The sequence below is a fragment of the Tyto alba genome, unplaced genomic scaffold (assembly GCF_018691265.1).
Source record: "Tyto alba isolate M040663 unplaced genomic scaffold, T.alba_DEE_v4.0 Super-Scaffold_14, whole genome shotgun sequence".
Taxonomy (NCBI): domain Eukaryota; kingdom Metazoa; phylum Chordata; class Aves; order Strigiformes; family Tytonidae; genus Tyto; species Tyto alba.
The window spans coordinates 13483968-13500993 of NW_024881276.1; the positions used below are offsets into that span (position 1 = coordinate 13483968).

General features: G+C 43.0%; 1 protein-coding gene across 2 annotated transcripts; it reads left to right on the plus strand.

Annotated features, from left to right (window-relative positions):
* The first annotated feature begins 1012 nt into the window (after positions 1 to 1012).
* PDHA1 (pyruvate dehydrogenase E1 subunit alpha 1) lies at positions 1013 to 17001 on the plus strand. 2 transcript variants are annotated; one of them, XM_042788815.1, is made up of 12 exons: positions 1013 to 1242; positions 3022 to 3036; positions 4471 to 4539; positions 6110 to 6283; positions 8935 to 9061; positions 11482 to 11573; positions 11946 to 12038; positions 13482 to 13637; positions 13874 to 13945; positions 14805 to 14872; positions 15735 to 15843; positions 16538 to 17001. In XM_042788815.1, exons 1-12 carry the CDS (start codon positions 1177 to 1179, stop codon positions 16700 to 16702), a joined length of 1206 nt encoding a protein of 401 aa, XP_042644749.1. In that variant the 5' UTR covers positions 1013 to 1176; the 3' UTR covers positions 16703 to 17001. The 2 variants fall into 2 exon arrangements, with proteins under 2 accessions (XP_042644749.1, XP_042644751.1); XM_042788817.1 differs by lacking the exon at positions 3022 to 3036 and having other exon boundaries at positions 1014 to 1242.
* Positions 17002 to 17026: the final 25 nt, after the last annotated feature.

The following is a 17026-nucleotide window of genomic DNA, read 5'->3' on the forward strand; positions in this document are numbered from 1 at the left end:
CTTTAAACATTTAGCATCTGTGCTGCACATGCACTGAGCTCTGTGCAACCCTCAGAACTCAGCAGACACAAGCTTTTGTGACACCAACAGGTGAACATAATTTAATTTTTGTTGTTTGTGGGGGGAGGAGGGGAGGCTACCTTTTAGCCAGATCTGTTCAGTGTTCAGCTACAGAGTTCTGCAGGCCCTGGTATCAGCACCTCCCAGGGAAGCAGCGCAGGGGCTGGAGCCAATGTCCAGGTGTGGAACAAGGACAGCAGTACAAGCAGTTAACCTGGTTTGGGCCCTCCACTGCAACCCACTGCATAACCTCAGGCGTGCCTACAAGTGGGTGGCAAGAACAGGGGAGGCTGGCTGGAGAGATCAGCTGATAGGATGATGAGAAGACTCCTCAACATTTAGTTGAATCTTAACTTTCTGTATTTCTCAGCAGATGGATGACCGTGAAATTAAAAGGAACTGTTTTAACACTTTAGTTACGTTATGCATAGGAAAATCGGGGAATGCTCTCATAAAGCCCAACTCGTGTAGCAGAGCAAGAAATACTCAAAGCTGTGTCACAGTCCCCAGCTGTGGTGGATGGGGGACCCAAGGCAGTAACTACAGCTGGGGAACGTGGCAGGGCCGGGGGAGAGGCGGCACATCTGAACCACTCCTTGTCGTCAGGCTGGTCAAGGTCAGCATGAATCCCGGCTAGACTCCACGGGTTTTGAACAAATTAGATCCTTTACACATTTAATGATCGGCTCGCGAGCCCCTCCCGCCTGTGTGTGTGTGTGTGTGTGTGTGTGTGTGTGTGTGTGTGTGTGTGTGGTGGAGGGGGGTGTGTGTCTCGCTGACCCCCTGCACCGCCCCTCCTCCCGGACACAGCCCACAAGCCGGCCAGGAGCCCCCCCCCCACCCCCCCGGGGCTGGCGAGCTCGAGGAGCCCCGCCCGCGTGCCCGCCCATTACGGACCCCGCCGCCAACCGCCGCCGCAGCCCAGCCCCGCCCCGCGCATGCGCGCCGGGGAGGAGGGGACGCAGGGGAAGGCGTTGGCCGGCCGGCGTCGTCACTCCGGGCAGCGTATCGGCCGGCGCGGGGCGGGCGGTTGGCGGTCGTCAGCCGGGGCGGCGGCTGAAGGAGACTGGAGGACGGCGGGGTTCCGCGCCAGGCACTACCGCCCCTCCCCGCTCCATGCGCAAGATGCTGCTGGCCGCGCTCGCCCGGGTGCTGCAGGGTCCGGCCGCCGCCGGGAGGACGGTGAGTGCGGCCGGGACCTGCCTGGCCGGCGCGCGGCGGGGCAGCCCGCGGCTGGTGCGCGCCCTTCTGGGGGGGGGGGGGGGGGGCGCGGCGTGGAGGGGAGGAGCAGGCGGGACGTCCTCAGCCGTTAGCGCGTGGGCCCTGCCGGGGCGCGGCGTGGGAGCGGCGCGTCCGGGGGCTGGGGCACGGCCGGCAGCGGCCGCCGCGGCGGCGTCACGGGTTTGGCCTTTGGAAATAGCTCGGGTGTGACCGGCTGGCAGCCCGCTTAGTTGGTACCGGCGGCAAAATAAACATTTTTTTTTTTAAAAATAAAGGGGTATTTTTTGGTGCTGTTTTGTTGAGTTTTTTCGCCGCTCTGTGTAAAATACCACGTGGGAATAAAAAGAGTTTCCGTGCGCAGGAGCTCGCTGTACCAACGCCTTTTCTCAGCGCGTCGCGCTGTCTCGGGCGGCGCAGAGCAGGGGGCGCGGCTGGCGCCGCTGCCCACGCGTGAGCGCCGCGCGGGGCCGCTCCTCCCTCACGGCGCTGGGGCTGGGGCTGGGCGGGAAGGGGCCGCTGGCAGCCCACGGGTGGGCAGGGCAGGGCGGCCCAGCGGCGGTGCTGGCCGGGCTGGCGGCTGCCCTGCCCGGGGACCCTCTGCCTGCCTTGCCCGCGCTCGTCCCTCTGCTGTGCGTATTTTTGAGTATGCATAGAATGTTTTGATTCGTTACTGAAACCCTTCCCTGGGCCCTTGGCTTTGATTTACCTTATTTATATAGATTTTTCACTGCCAGCGCAGTTCAGATCCTAAACAGGGAGTAAACCTACTCTTCTCGTTCTCTTCTGAATTCAGCCATCAGACCTTTTCTGAGCTGCTTAGCCTTTCTTTGCTCAGACAAGTCTCTTGTCACTCATCTCTTTCTAAATTTCTTTCAAATGTTGTTATTTTTTTTTGGTGTTAGCGTATCATTTGTTGTGTTTTATCTCTTGTGTGAAAAATCTTCAAAACTTACTTTTACCTTTTCATTGTCCTTATTTCATTATACCGTCAGTGGCCATGAGGAGAAATTAACCCTGTTGAAAAAAAATTGTTGGCAAGATAAGTCAGTGTTGAAGGATACTTTCTGGTAATTGGAAGTCAGCTGCCTTTTTGCCATTGAAAGCAAATCTGTTACTGTACCTCTATTCTGAAGTAGCTCACCTAGCATTTTCTTCTTGTGGAAAAAGCAGGTGGGTGACAGGATTAGTGAGAGTGACAAGAGAGAGCAGATTTACTGGAAGATCTTCATGTGTGTGTTGGGACTAGATATCTAAAAGTATTTCCTAATTTACAAGTAAAATACCTATATTAAAATTTTCAAATTTGGGTGCCTGAAATTAGTCCCTTACTACAAGTTCTTGGCCTGGTCCTGACATACTGCATTTTAATGGAATTCCAAACTAGATCTGGTTTGGATATCTTTATGTAGATGTTTGGATCCTAGTGATTACCAAATACATAAATAGTTGTCTTGAATTGTTCCTATGCATTTATAATGAAGGAATAAGTTACCAAATAAATAGAAGCAGTCTTAATCCATAAAGCAGTATTTTCTGTACACTTTGAGCAGATTGCAAAGTGTATAGATGGATTTCCACAACACAGAGTTTACCTGTGAGGAAACTACCTATTGCAGTGTTCTAGTTGGCTAGTAATTTGCTGACATCTCCCCTAGTTATGTGTTATAGTTACTTACTATTTTTTCTTTTTTTTTTTTTTTTTTTTTTATTATTTTATCCTTCGAAATGCTGCTAACCTAGGGAGCCGTTAGTGAGGTAAGGCCTGAATCAACCTTGTCAAGGTTTGTTTGTGATACATGTATTGGCCATGTATTAGAACTTCTGTACAGACTCCTCTGTGTTGCTTTTATGTAGTATTCAGGGTAGGGAGGTTGGACTAGATGACCTACTAGATGTCCATTCCAACCTCGGCAAGTCTGTGATTCTGCAAATCCCAAACTCTTGATTTACTTCCAGCTCCAGTTTTCCTAACTACAGTGCATCAGTATTATTGGTAAACAGTGTAGAAACTTGGTTTAAATTAAAAACTCTAAATGCTTAATCTGGTAATGGGGAGGGAAGGGGCAGGGGCAATTGTGGTTGCTAAATCAAATATGCAACAGAATAGGTAATCAAGATGGATTGAGAAATTTCTTGTGTTTTTTTCCCAAGTTTTATACCTATCAGTTGGACCTTTTTTGGAGACATTAACCTGGATATTCTCAAAGGTTTGAAAGAATGAACCTTCAGCTAAATGTATGGGAATTCCATGGTTGAACGAGCTGCTGAAAATTATGTGTAACTTCATTAGCGATACAATTTTGATGCTAAAGATGCAGTGGGTTCCTTATGCTGTGGCTACAACATGTGCACGGGCAGATGAGCATTTTATCTGATGCTGCAGTGAAGTTCCCTGAAATTATCTAAAAATACCAGTTCATTAGTTAATAGCTTGTGCACGTTCTTTAGGACAGAACACTAGTGTATTTTTAAACATACTTCTTATCTCTTCCCTACCATGCCCTTTTCTGTTGCTCTGTGTTTCATGTATCCTTAGGTATGTCACCTTTTATGTTTTAATATAATTTTTAAGTAGTGGCTGTGCTGTTACCCACTTAAATTACATTCTCTTTCTTCATTGTTATTGCCTTGCATTCTTCCAACTTCTCTTCCTACTGAAGGGAAGGCGTGAGAGTAGTTCATATTCCAGAAATCTGCTGGGTTGGTTGTTTTTTTTTTCCTGTTTTGTTTTGTTTTTTTTTTTTTTAAGCAAAGACAGGTTTTGTTCCATCAATGTGAAATTCCAGTCAGCACAGAAAGCTATCACATTTGCATCAGCTATGTCTTTATTCATATAGGCAATCTGTCATGTGAAGGGAAAAATACTAACTTCTGTGTTTTTTACGCTTTTCACAGTCTTTTGAAGCTTAATGGCATTACTTTAGATAATAAGGGGTATTACAAATTTAAAATTCTAGTCTCTTTTTCTAATCTTAATTTTGAATATTGGGGTTTTTAAGGATTTCTAGCACATATATACAAAATAAAAGCTGTTGTATTATAGGGATATGCCACTGAACAGTTTCATTGACAAATTATTTCAATTTAGGAGTACTGTTAGAAATTGTTTGAGAATTCACCTACTTTTGCTTGATAACTATATTTAAATATTGTTCATGTTTTGTTTTTGTTTTGGTTTTTTTTTTTAAGGCACCTCGAATGGTGGTAGCATCGCGTAACTATGCAGACTTTGCAAATGAAGCTACGTTTGAAATTAAGGTAAAACAGCTGAATACTTAATACTGACATTCTAAGCAAGCACTTGTTGTAGGTCTTGATGTGATGGACTTGCCTTCTTCTCTTTTCTATTAGAAAAATACTGTTTCAATTTCTAGAACTGAACCCCTCCCTATCTGGCTTGATTTCTAAATGCAGCTGGAAGCACTGTGCTTGGCAGTATGCAGTAATGTTAGTTGTTTCTTAAGAATGTGAAGTTGTGATTCTTTGCAGCTGTGATGCTGCAGTGCAGCTGTGAGAATGGAATTACAAAGGGACTAAAAAACCTTTTCTGTTCTGATGGGAAGGGTATTAATGTTTCCTTAATGCTTTTAAAACAGATAGCTGGCGTTTGCTACTTACTCCTTTTTCCATCTCATTATGTATCCACTTGTGCAGCTGATTGGGGTCCATATGGATTTTTGAGGAAAAATTATGGTATTGTTTTTAATGCTTGATTTGGTGTTGCTTAAAAAATGTGCGTTATCTGTCAGCGTTCCAGAGTGGCTAGGTCTTAGGAAAAAGCAACACTTCTATTGGCAGTAGCTTTTGTGCTGGCTTTTCATTCAGGAATTATTAAACTCTGAAATAAATTACTCAGTTTTCCTTTTACCCTGCTCCCTGTTTATGTGTGCCTGTAAAGTATTAAAATTTTTTCACAGGCAAAAGAAGGAAAAATATGTTTATATGAAAAGCCTTTTCTGAGTAGATAAAAGGTTTAATGTTATGAGTCTTGTAATAAACACAGGGCCAAAGTTTCTCTTGTTACGTGAACTCTGAAGCAGAGCTGTATTAAAAGTAGTGTGCACATGTATTATATCAAATTCATCTAGGTGTCAGTGGATTTGCTGTGGAGGGACTTTGCTTCACTGTCTTTAAACATAAATAAAATAAACTGTCTTTAATCTGTATTAGCAGTATTTTGGCTATTTAGTCTATACTGAGGAGTAATTTGGTCTGTTCCACTGAACTTGACTGATTTGATTTTTTTTTTTTTTTTTTTTTTTTATTTTTCATTTTGCATGGGTACCTAAAATCAGCCCTCTGGGCAACTATATGGAGTCCATGGTTTGGCGAGGAATTTGTTCTGTACACATGGTGGTTTGTCTGGCAGGGTGGCTCGTGCAGCAGTGGTTTATTACTGCTCATTAGAAGTGGTGGTAGAAGAGGTGAAGTCCAGTCCAAACTGTTTAACAGAAGGAGCTTGCTATCTTTCTTGTCTCTTCACTAAGCCTCTGCAGGTCTTACCAAGTATTTGGCATGCAACACTCATGGAAATGTGCTTTTCCGGTATTTTGTTAGGACTTTAGCTCATCTACTGCTAGTAGGAACTACGAGGCTTTATTTCATGAGTGGAAATCTGTTTTTATTAAAAGATTTTTATTTCCCTGAATTCGGAAATAGTGCACAAAATTTACAGTTATTTTGACCTATGAATTTTGGTTTTGTTGGCTTTCTTTTTAAAAAGATATTAAAATCTGAATTTGAAAATGGCACATCATAAAAAAATTAAGTGATATTCATAAATAGGATGAATTAGTTTCCAGAAATGACTACTTGTTCAACTTTGCAGAAATGTGACCTCCATCGCCTGGAAGAAGGCCCCAGTACCACAGCAGTGATGACTCGAGAGGAGGGGCTCCATTACTACAAGACAATGCAGACCATACGACGCATGGAGCTGAAGTCTGATCAGCTGTACAAGCAGAAGATCATTCGTGGCTTCTGCCACTTATATGATGGTCAGGTAAGAATTTTTTTTTTCCAAGAGGTTTTATTTTGTCTTGCCTTACTTAATGTAGGGATTTGAATAGAGCGGAGAGTAAATCTGGAACTGAGTATCTATGTATAACGTCTGAAGTTCAAACACAAAAAGGAAGCCTCCAGAGGGCGGAAGCAAGGACAGGCAGCCTGGGAGGAATACAGAGAAATTGTCTGAGCAGCGAGGGATCAGGTTAGCAAGGCCAAAGCCCTGATAGAATTAAGTCTGGTCAGGGACATCAAGGGCAACAAGAAAAGCTTCTATAGGTACATTGATGATAAAAGGAAGACAAGAGAATATGTGGGCCCTCTCTGGAAGGAAACGAGAGACCTGGTTACCCAGGATATGGAGAAGGCTGAGGTACTCTATGACTTTTTTGCCTCAGTCTTCACTGGCAAGTGCTCCAGCCACACCACACGAGGTGCAGAAGGCAAAGGCAGGGGCTGGGAGAACGAAGAACCACCCACTATAGGAAAAGATCAGGTTTGGGGACATCTAAGGAACCTGAAAGATGCACAAGTCCATGGGACCTGATGAGCTGCATTGATGGATCCTGAGGGAACTGGCAGATGAAGCGGCTAAGCCACTATCCATCGTAATTGAGAAGTCATGGCAATCTGGTAAAGTTCCTGCTGACTGGAGAAGGGGAAAGGTAACCCCCATTTTTTAAAAGGGAAAAAAAGAAGACCCAAGGAAATACAGGCCAGTCAGTCTCATCTCTGTGCCCGGCAATACCATAGAGCAGATCCTCCTGGAAACTATGCCAGAGCACATGGAAAATAAGGAGGCGATTGGTGACAGCCAACATGGCTTCACTAAGGGCAAATCATGACTGATGAATTTGGTGACAGCTTTGCAGTGTTGTTGGATAAGGGAAGAGCAACTGACATCATCTATCTGGACTTGTGTAAAGCATCGGACACTGTCCCACAATACATCCTTGTCTCTAAATTGGAGAGACATGGATATGATGGCTGGACCACTCAGTGGGTAAGGAATTGGCTGGATGGTCACACTCAAAGAGTTGTGGTCAATGGCTCGATGTCCAAGTGGAGACCAGTGACAAGCGGCGTTCCTCAGGGGTCAGTATTGGGACCGGTGCTGTTCAACATCTTTGCTGGGGACAGGGACAGTGGGACTGAGCACACCCTCAGTGAGTTTGCCAACATCACCCAGCTGTGTGGTGTGATCGACACGCTGGAGGGAAGGGATGCCATCCAGAGGGACCTGGAGAGGCCGGGGAGGTGGGCCCGGGCAAACCTCAGGAAGTTCAACAAGGCCAAGTGCAAGGTCCTGCACATGGGTCAGGGCAATCCCAAACACAAATACAGGCTGGGCAATGAGTGGATTGAGAGCAGCCCTGCAGAGAAGGACCTGGGGGTATGAGTGGGTGGAAAACTGACAATGAGCCAGCAGTGTGCACTCACATCCCAGAAAGCCAACTGTATCATGGGCTACATCAAGAGAAGTGTGGCCAGCAGGTCAAGGAGGGGGATTCTCCCCTTCTACTCCGCTCTGGTGAGACACCACCTGGAATGCTGTGTCCAGCTCTGGGGCCCCCAACATAAGAAAGGCATGGACTTGCTTGTGTGGGTCCAGAGGGGAGACCATGAGGATGATCAAAGGGGTGGAGCACCTCCCCTGTGAGGACAGGCTGAGGGAGTTGGGGCTGTTCATCCTGGAGAAGGGAAGGTTCCAGAGAGACCTTATAGCGGCCTTCCAGTACTTATAGGGGACCTACAGGAAAGATGGGGAGGGACTCTTTATCAGAGAGTGTAGTGATAGGACAAGGGGTGATGGTTTTAAACTGAAAGAGGGGAAATTTAGACTAGATAGAAGGAAGAAATTATTTGCTGTGGGGGTGGTGAGGCACTGGCACAGGTTGCCCTGAGAAGCTGTGGCTGCCCCCTCCCTGGAAGGGTTCAAGGCCAGGCTGGACGGGGCTTTGAGCAACCTGGGCTGGTGGGAGGTGTTCCTGCCCGTGGCGGGGGGTTGGAACCAGATGATCTTTAAGGTCCCTTCTAACATAAACCATTCTGTGGTCCTATACAGTTGTAGCTGGATCAATGATTTAGTTATTTCTTTAAAAAAACAGTAGGAAGAGAGAAGAGACAAGGTGCAGATGAAGATCAGCTGAATGTGAGGAATGCGCAACTGCAGCATATTAAATTCAACACATTTGGGGAGCCCACATCTTCCTCCTCAAATTTCATTGTTATTTTTTGTTCCAGTGTCTCAAAGCTCACATGCACATTGAAAAGCAACAGCCGGAAGAAGGAATTTCATGAACTTAGTGAAACTGCTGCCTGTCCATTCTGCCCTGCCATTTTTGAATTGCTGTTGTTTAGATGCTTCATTTGGGAGATGTGCATAGAAAAGTCCACAGATTTTTGCAGCTTCTGGTTCCCCTCCTGTCTGCTTTTGTTAGTCACAGTCAGTTTGGAATTTAGAGCCCAAGGCTGTTGTAGCTCCAGGCCTGCTGCCCCTTGGGATTTAAGACAGTCTCCTATATCTGTGGTCTTCCTGTTTTCTGCTGGTATTTGATGTGTGGGGATTTATAGCTAGCCCTTGCCACACTGCTGACTGAAAGTTGTGTGCTTTTCTTCATTGCTAAGCTTACTTCTTATTTGTAACAGGAGGCATGCTGTGTAGGGATTGAAGCTGCCATAAAGCCTACAGACCATGTGATAACAGCTTACAGAGCTCATGGCTTTACCTATGCACGAGGAGTGCCTGTTCGAGAGATTCTCGCTGAACTTACAGGTTTGTGCCAAGTGAAATGAGGATTCGCATGCTGCTGTGCTTGTGTCAGAATTTTTAATTCAGATTCAGAATTATGTTGATGCACAAACTGGGGCTTCAGAAGCAGTTTAGTGACGTAGCAGAATAAATCAATTTTATAATTTTATGATGCAACCACTTCTACTATAAAATGTCAAGTTATAAGGAGTATTTAAGTGCTGATACTGCTGAAGCACAAATTCAGAAAATTTTTCTTGATACCATATGCTGCATTTGTTGTGCTGCAGCAGCTTATTTAAAGGGAACTTGCTAGTGGTAGGCATTCCTTCTCAATAGGACAGGGCATTCCCTTCCCTGCGAGGCAGACTTGGATTTCCAGAATTATGCTGCTGAATTATTAGGAAGACTGGTAAACACTGCCTGTAACGATAAACTGAATGGTGTGGGAAAATTTGACTGTAACAAGAATATTAAATGGTATTCCAGACAAATACAAGGCTTTGCAGAAGGGAGAGATGGTTATTCACAACAGGGTTGTAGGTGGAGCAGGGAAGAGAAGAGGGGGTCAGCCTTCTGAGCTCTTAGAGGTCAGTGAACTGATGCCAGAAGTAAAAAATGAACAAGGAGTTTGATAGCCTTTAAGGATCATTGGTATAATAAAGACTTGATCTGAGAATTTGCATGCTTGAAACGTTAATATAGGAAAGCATGTTTTGGAGGCAGAGAAGAGGTACAGTTTCATATACTAAGAATATATGTGTGGGTTAAGAATGTGTATTAATAACATGCAGAAAAGCCCAGAGTCTAGTGGATGATTGGCTTGCCGAGAGTCACCAGATACTGATAAGAGAGAAAGTAAATGAGATGGTCATGACTGAAGTCTGGTATTGGCCCTGAAACCACAAATACCAGTGCTGATATGTGGGTTTTTTTTTTCCTTATTTCTTTTCATGATGCACGTCATCTATAGCATTATGCTTGGTTTTAGTGGGGTTCTTTTAATTGGGAAAGAGCAGCCACAGTACAGAGAGTGTTGTTCCAAGAAATGACGCTTGGGGCACATTTCTAGAGAGCAGTGCTGCTAGAGCCGATTCTTGCAAACAAAGACCTTGACTGAAAATGTCAAAGTGAAAGTCAGTCTAAGTTAAAATGACCAGGAAAGGACAGAATTAAAAAGCCTTTGAAGGAGCAGGAAGCTGAGTCAACCAAAATAAGATTAGTAGATCAGATCCTACAGGAAACAAACTAGAAAAGGACTTCTCAGGAGAACTGACAATTCCCTAAGAAGTGGTTTTATGCTCCAAGTAGAAAGTATAGCAAAAAGTGACATTGTTCAATTAGTTCTTAAATACTTGCTAAAATACAAGAGAGGATTGTACAGAAAGTGGAGGGAGATTACTGAAGTTAAATTACATTTAAGAAAAAAAGCTTTCTGATTAAAATGATACAATTCTTTTTTTTTTTTTTTTTCCCTTTGGCCCTAGTTGGCAGAATCCATAAAAGCTCCCATGAAACCCATTCATAAGCATATGAAAGGTATGAGTAAGAGCAATAATAAAAATGAGCCACTATTAAGAAAGAGAAATACAAATTCCAGAAAGAGATTCAGCATTCAACTTCTAAAATAAACACCAAGGCTAAGGCAAAAAAGCCAACCAAAGAAGCTGTGCTTGTGAGCCACAAAGGCTTGTATTTTATGTCTAGTAACAAGACAGGTTAGAATAAGAAATGGAGCAGGCTGCTGAGAAATTGTGTTCTTAGATCAGCTTATTTAAACAGTGTTTGTTGTAATGCTTCAGGGACCACAGTTATCTTCAAACTGCAGCTTGAATAAAGCTGGGCTGGGTGACTTCCTGAGGATCCTCCTGCAGTGGGATGGGGAGCTGGTGGCTTGTTGGGTTTTTTTTGTTTGTTCTTTTGATGGTTTTGGGTTTTTTCATGTCTTATCTGTAGCTTTTTCTTTGGTTATTGTCACAGGGAATACAAGTGTAGATTATTGCAGATAACTCGGAACAGTGTTCATAACTGTATTGCAGAAGCCAAAAGTAGCTAGGACTGTATATGCTACCTCTTAAAGGTTACATGTGTGAGAAACAGACCATGTTGCTATTTTAAAAAACCCAATATATATTTATCAGAAAGTGCTTTTGTATAATAAGACACTGAAACGCCTATGTTAGTTTTAAAATTTCTTCTTAATCTCATTCTGTATTTCCTGAATTACGTTTTCATTATCATTCTTTTTTCCCCTTCTCTTACTTGTTTTGTGATATATTTAATTACAAACTTTTCGGGGAGAGGCCATTGTGTCTTAACTCCACATAGATCTAATGACAGCAACATGGTCATGGTGCTATTACCTTTAGGAATTGAGTTAGATGTTCCCATTTGCATAGTATTTTTCCTCCGAAAAAATAAATTGCTCGTTATTCATGTTTCAGGTCGAAAAGGAGGATGTGTGAAGGGAAAAGGAGGATCAATGCATATGTATACCAAAAACTTCTATGGTGGCAATGGTATTGTTGGTGCTCAGGTATATACGTGACTTCTACTTCAAAGCACAAGTTGAATTTGGCTCATGTCCTGTGCCAGTGTTTCTTCTCAGTTTTTGTGGTGTGAGTTTGTATGCAGATACCATTGCTTTGTGGATATTAAATCTGCTATGTCTTTATTCTGGTTTGCTCACTGTTTTGTAAACTGTAGCAAAACGAATCAAACTGAGAAGATAGTTCGTATTTAGATTTTGGCTGTAATGCAGATTGAAACAAATGGAAGTGGGTTGTTAACAACTTGTATGTCGAGCACATCTCTAACAGTGCAAATGTCTCTTTACAGTTCACAAGCTGCCTGTGTCCAACTCTAAACATTGTTCTAAAATCTCGGTTTGTCCTGTACTCTGTGCTAGGTTCCTCTCGGAGCTGGGATTGCGCTGGCCTGTAAATACTTTGGTAAAAACGAAATCTGTCTGACGCTGTATGGGGATGGTGCAGCCAATCAGGTAAGCCAGCTCTGCCTGGTGTGGCTCTGTGAGGGGGAGTGTGACTGTGGGTAATCGAATTTCCTTCTTTGAGCTGTGAGCTCTGCCTTTCCACCGAGCAGTGGGAGAGCCCCTTCGGCCCTGCCGCTGTGGTGCCGGCAACCTGGGCACTGTCTGACTGGAAGCTTACGCTGAGACTTGTGTGCTGGGCTTTCCGCTGCAGGGGTGCTTTATTAAAGGGGTCCACTGATGCTGAAAAGGCAAACCTGGAGAGATAAAATAATGTACACCCTATCTCCTACAGTCCACTGCTATTTTTCTTAGGGCTTTTGTTGTGAAGTGCTGTTCACTGAGAGAAACTTCATGTAGGTGGTCAGGCATCTTGCAAATTTTGGTCACTAGCACCTTTTATTTATGTTGTCTTAGGCATTTGAGTGGGAGTACGTTTCAGGAACCGTGTAGTTCTAAGAGGGGTCATTCAGCTGAACAGTTAAGAAGTTAATTGCTAGGTGCTCTTTATGTATCGGGAATGTAGCATGTGCTTGGATTTTTTTTATCATGTTTTGGACCTGTGTAAATGTTTGTCCTTCCCCAACCCCATTTTGAACTCTGCCTTTGTCGCTGGAATGAGGGAAAGCTGCTCAGCTCCTTCCCTTCTGGAGTGCTCTAGAAGCTCAGGGAGTGAGTGAGGCTAATGGTTAATTATGTGAACACCACGCAAGTCACAGGAGGAGGGGTTTCCAGTTACTCTTGTTACCCTCTATCCAGTTGCACATGACTCGCCTGAGCGTGATGCCCTGAAGCCTCTGTGCTGTAAGGAGAGCTCTGGGCAATAGAAGTGAAGATGCTGAATAGGGAAAAACCATGTAACTTATATTTCTCAAGACAGTGGAGAGGACAGAGTGTCTCACAGAGCCACTTACTGTTGACATTCCAGCCAGTCTTTTCATGTTATCAGCAGAGACATTAAGCCAGATAAGAAATTGGTATTTTAGAGTGTACCACTGATCTAATTTCTCACTTTCAAAACACAGGTGGAGATCTCAGTTCTTGGTTTTCCCTGTCATTGACTTAGAGGAGCAAGGCTGATGCAGTCACTGTGGCCGAACTTTTCTTTTACTTTACTGTAGCAGCATCCTGCCACATTTAATCAGTTGTGAAGTTTTTTTACAACTGTTGCTGAAATACTTCAGTCAAGGTTGACGGTTTTGTGCTACCGTCACACAGATACTAATACAGGTTTAAAAAAATAAGTTCTATCAACTATTAGTTGAGGTGAAAGCTACCTTATGTACTGTAGCTTCTCTTTTACTCCTGCTGCGCTGCAGCAAGTGGCTGGTTTCAGATCACTTTTAGTATTAAAATTTCTCCTAGCTAGACTTCTGCAACTGAATGATTTTCAGTAGAGCCTAATGCTTGAAGGCTGAGCACCCTGTCTAGATGTAACTTGATGTTTTCTTTCAGGGCCAGATATTTGAAACATACAATATGGCCGCCTTATGGAAGTTGCCTTGTATTTTTATCTGTGAGAATAATCGGTATGGAATGGGAACTTCAGTTGAAAGAGCTGCAGCCAGTACTGACTACTACAGAAGAGGAGACTTCATTCCAGGGCTCAGGGCGAGTACAGTCACAGCTTTTTTTGAGGGGGAGTGGAAGTGGGGGGATGCATGCACATACGCCTGCACAATACATACATATATATTTATTGCGTTGATTTACAAATATATTTCTAAATGCTTTTTTAAATATAGAAAAATTTGAAACTGAATTACTGTTGGACTTGTGGAAGTATTGAAATTGGAAATTTGGGGTTTGGCATTTTTTGGTTTCAGCTTGTAGTTTCTGTTTATCAGGTGGATGGCATGGATATTCTCTGTGTTCGAGAAGCAGCAAAGTTTGCAGCTGAGTACTGCAGAGCTGGAAAAGTAAGTCTGTAATTGTCCTTCCTTTTCCATGGGTGAAATTCTTAGCCAGATTATTGCTGCATAAAAAGTTCCTTATCTCTAGCCCATTTTCTCCAGTCACTGTTGAAACTGTTTGACCTTTATTTCCTTTTTTCGCAGTATTGAACCTGTAAGCATTTGAGTAGTTCTTTAATTTTGTCAGAATTTATGAATATGCAATTGGTACTAACCAAGCCTTTAAAAAAATTTAGGTATCCTGATACTCTGTTACCTTTTTACCCATTTCTACTCCAGTTAAATTCTGTTGTGAAAGGTGTTCTGACTGTCAGGCAGTTCTGTTCTTTGTGAAAAGATTAATTAGGGGAAGCATCAAGGAAAGTAGTAATTCTATATATACAACAAATGGAAAGGGAAGTAAAAGTTTTGCGAGTCAGCATTAGTGTCTGTCACTCCAGAATGCTACGCTGGTTTTGAAGATTTTGAATATTTGGTGAGATAACATTTGCACTGGGAACATACAACAGAAAAAGAAAAATGCTCATAAGGAAGAATAAGGTTGTGCGAGTTACAATTTTGCGGTGAAACAACAGGCAATTTGAAACAGTCTGAGTAATGATGGAATGACATTGGAAGGGAAGAAATTGTTTAATGCTGCTCAGTAAGAACATGAGAATAAGTGCTTACAGTATCAACATGGGCTTTCATTTGAAAGGAGCAAAGTTTTGTTTTACTAGTTGTGATAATGTCATGTAAATTAAACTGAGAAAAAACACTGACAAAATCATTCCTCATTGGTACAATTCACCTGTAGCAAATACTTGCTGCTATAACAACAAATTGGTCACTCAAGGTGGCAGCACTCTATTTTTTTCCTTTTAAGGGTCCTATTTTGATGGAGTTGCAGACATACCGTTACCATGGCCACAGTATGAGTGACCCTGGAATAAGGTACTGTGACATTGTTTCTTGGCATTCACTGAAAACCAGTAAGTATTGATGGTCAAAATCCTGAAACTCTTGGATTCAGTGTTTAAATCCATTGTGAAGTGCATATAAAGATTATGGTGAAATTGCTATAAGCAGTCTGATTATCCCATTGCTCAGTTGATAATCTGTGGCCATGTAACATATTTGGTTTACTTGCCATATTAAGAGATTTAGTTTTAGAACAAGCACAAAGTCAGTTAAACTTCTGTACTTTCTATTAATGAATTCTGCTTCCAGTGTGACTTTATGGTGTGTTCTAATTAAGCTTTGACTGAAAAGCAGCATGCTTTCCCAAGGTTTTTAGAGTGCCTAAAATCCTGTAAACTAAAATTATAGGAATAGTTTGGACTGTCCAGTCAAGTGGAATACTTTAAAACACAAATGTGGAGGTGCCAGAGAGACTCAGGTGCTGGTGCCAGCTGGCAGATCTGAATTGCCCTACATGAAGTAGGGGTATATCCCAGTGGTTCGTTGGAAACTCGGAGGGAGTTGGAAGCATGCAGCAAGTCACCTGGCCCCCCCTCAGTGGAGACGGGAAGGAGTAACTCACTGTAACTGTCTGGGGCTGGGAGTGCTCCCCTTTCCCTGCCTATATTATACTTGAGTCTAAAACTATTTCAGCTTGGTTGTCGCTTGCAGATCTAAGAAGTGTTTTAGATGTAGCTGTGCCACCCTTGGAATGATAAATGTTGCTGTAGTTTTCATTGCATTCCTGACAATTCTTTGGTCACACCTTTTTCTAAAAGTGAGCTGTGTCCAGAACCTCACCTCTGTTTGAGGATACCACTGAAGAAGCTCACGTCTTTGCTTGCCTTGCTCCTAGCTATCGTACTAGAGAAGAAATTCAAGAAGTGAGAAGCAAAAGCGATCCCATTACTTTGTTGAAGGACAGAATGGTCAACAATAACCTTGCTAGCATTGAAGAATTAAAGGTATGGCTTTTAGTTGCTATTTAAGCAAGCTCTTGAGCATTCACATGCTAAGGATCTCTGAAAAACACATCTTAGGGCCGCGTGCATTGCATGTTCTTTGCAGGTCTTTAAAGTTTGTTTTAACATTGCTTTTGTTTGTGAAGGTGATATCTTGATGCAGACCAACTAATGAAGTTGCACTCTGCTGGAAAGGCATTTTGCTTCTGGGCACCAAGTGTAACTCAGCAGCACGAGGCTGTGTGTGGGTGTAGCGTTTCCAATACAGTTCTCGTCATCTACCAACACGTAGAAATCAAACTCACGCAGGCTTTCTCACCCACTCCCCTCCTAGGTAGGCCTCAAACAAATGGAAACTATCAGTAGTGAAAAATCCTAGTGAAGGAGTCAGGAACCCTCTAGTGTTGCAAATACTTTCATCAACTCTGTTTAAAAAAAAATGGACACTGAATCTGTGTTTTGCAGAATCAGAATGGAAAATGTAGAGGCTCGGTGGGGTCATGTTCCTCTGGCAGTAAGTTACTGGTGCTATCCAAAGGTAGAGGCGCTGCAGCTTAGTAGGGAGTTTTCACAGATTTTTAACTTATGTTTATAGACAGCATTAACACAAATTCGAACCAAGACTTAATCGTTTTAAATTGAAAATGATGATGCTTTTTCTGAGCTGTCTTCTAATAAGCATCTGGTTTTGGTTTAGGAAATTGATGTGGCAGTCAGGAAGGAGATTGAGGAGGCTGCTCAATTTGCTACCACTGACCCAGAGCCACCACTGGAAGAATTAGGTAACCACATCTACTTCAATGAGCCACCCTTCGAAGTGCGTGGCCCAAACCAGTGGATAAGGTACAAGTCTGTCAGCTAAAGGCCTTCTTGTTGGCATAACTTATTCATAAGAATAAGTGGATGCATCAAAGGAACTACACTGACTCGGAAACAACCCTGAAGTTTATTTAAAAGCTCTTTCAAAAGAAGAAATGTGTAGGGAAAGCCATCTCAGTATGGATTTCTTAAACACACTGAATGTTGTTTCAGAAGGAGCTAAATGAAGAGAAAGCAGTGGTTTATTTAAATTGCTATCGGTTTGCTTTACTGACTTTTGCTTGGATTGCTGTATGTGTTATGTACAGTTTAAAAAAAAAAATTAAACCTTAATGACGTTTATCTAGTTTGCTTTGTTTCTTGATGA

Bases quoted from the DNA above. Each gene is read 5' to 3' on its own strand.
- PDHA1 (XM_042788815.1), top strand. From the start codon at position 1,177: ATGCGCAAGATGCTGCTGGCCGCGCTCGCCCGGGTGCTGCAGGGTCCG. The intron at 12,039-13,481 runs GTAAGCCAGCTC...GTTTTCTTTCAG, and splicing joins GGGATGGTGCAGCCAATCAG to GGCCAGATATTTGAAACATA. The intron at 15,844-16,537 runs GTATGGCTTTTA...GTTTTGGTTTAG, and splicing joins CTAGCATTGAAGAATTAAAG to GAAATTGATGTGGCAGTCAG.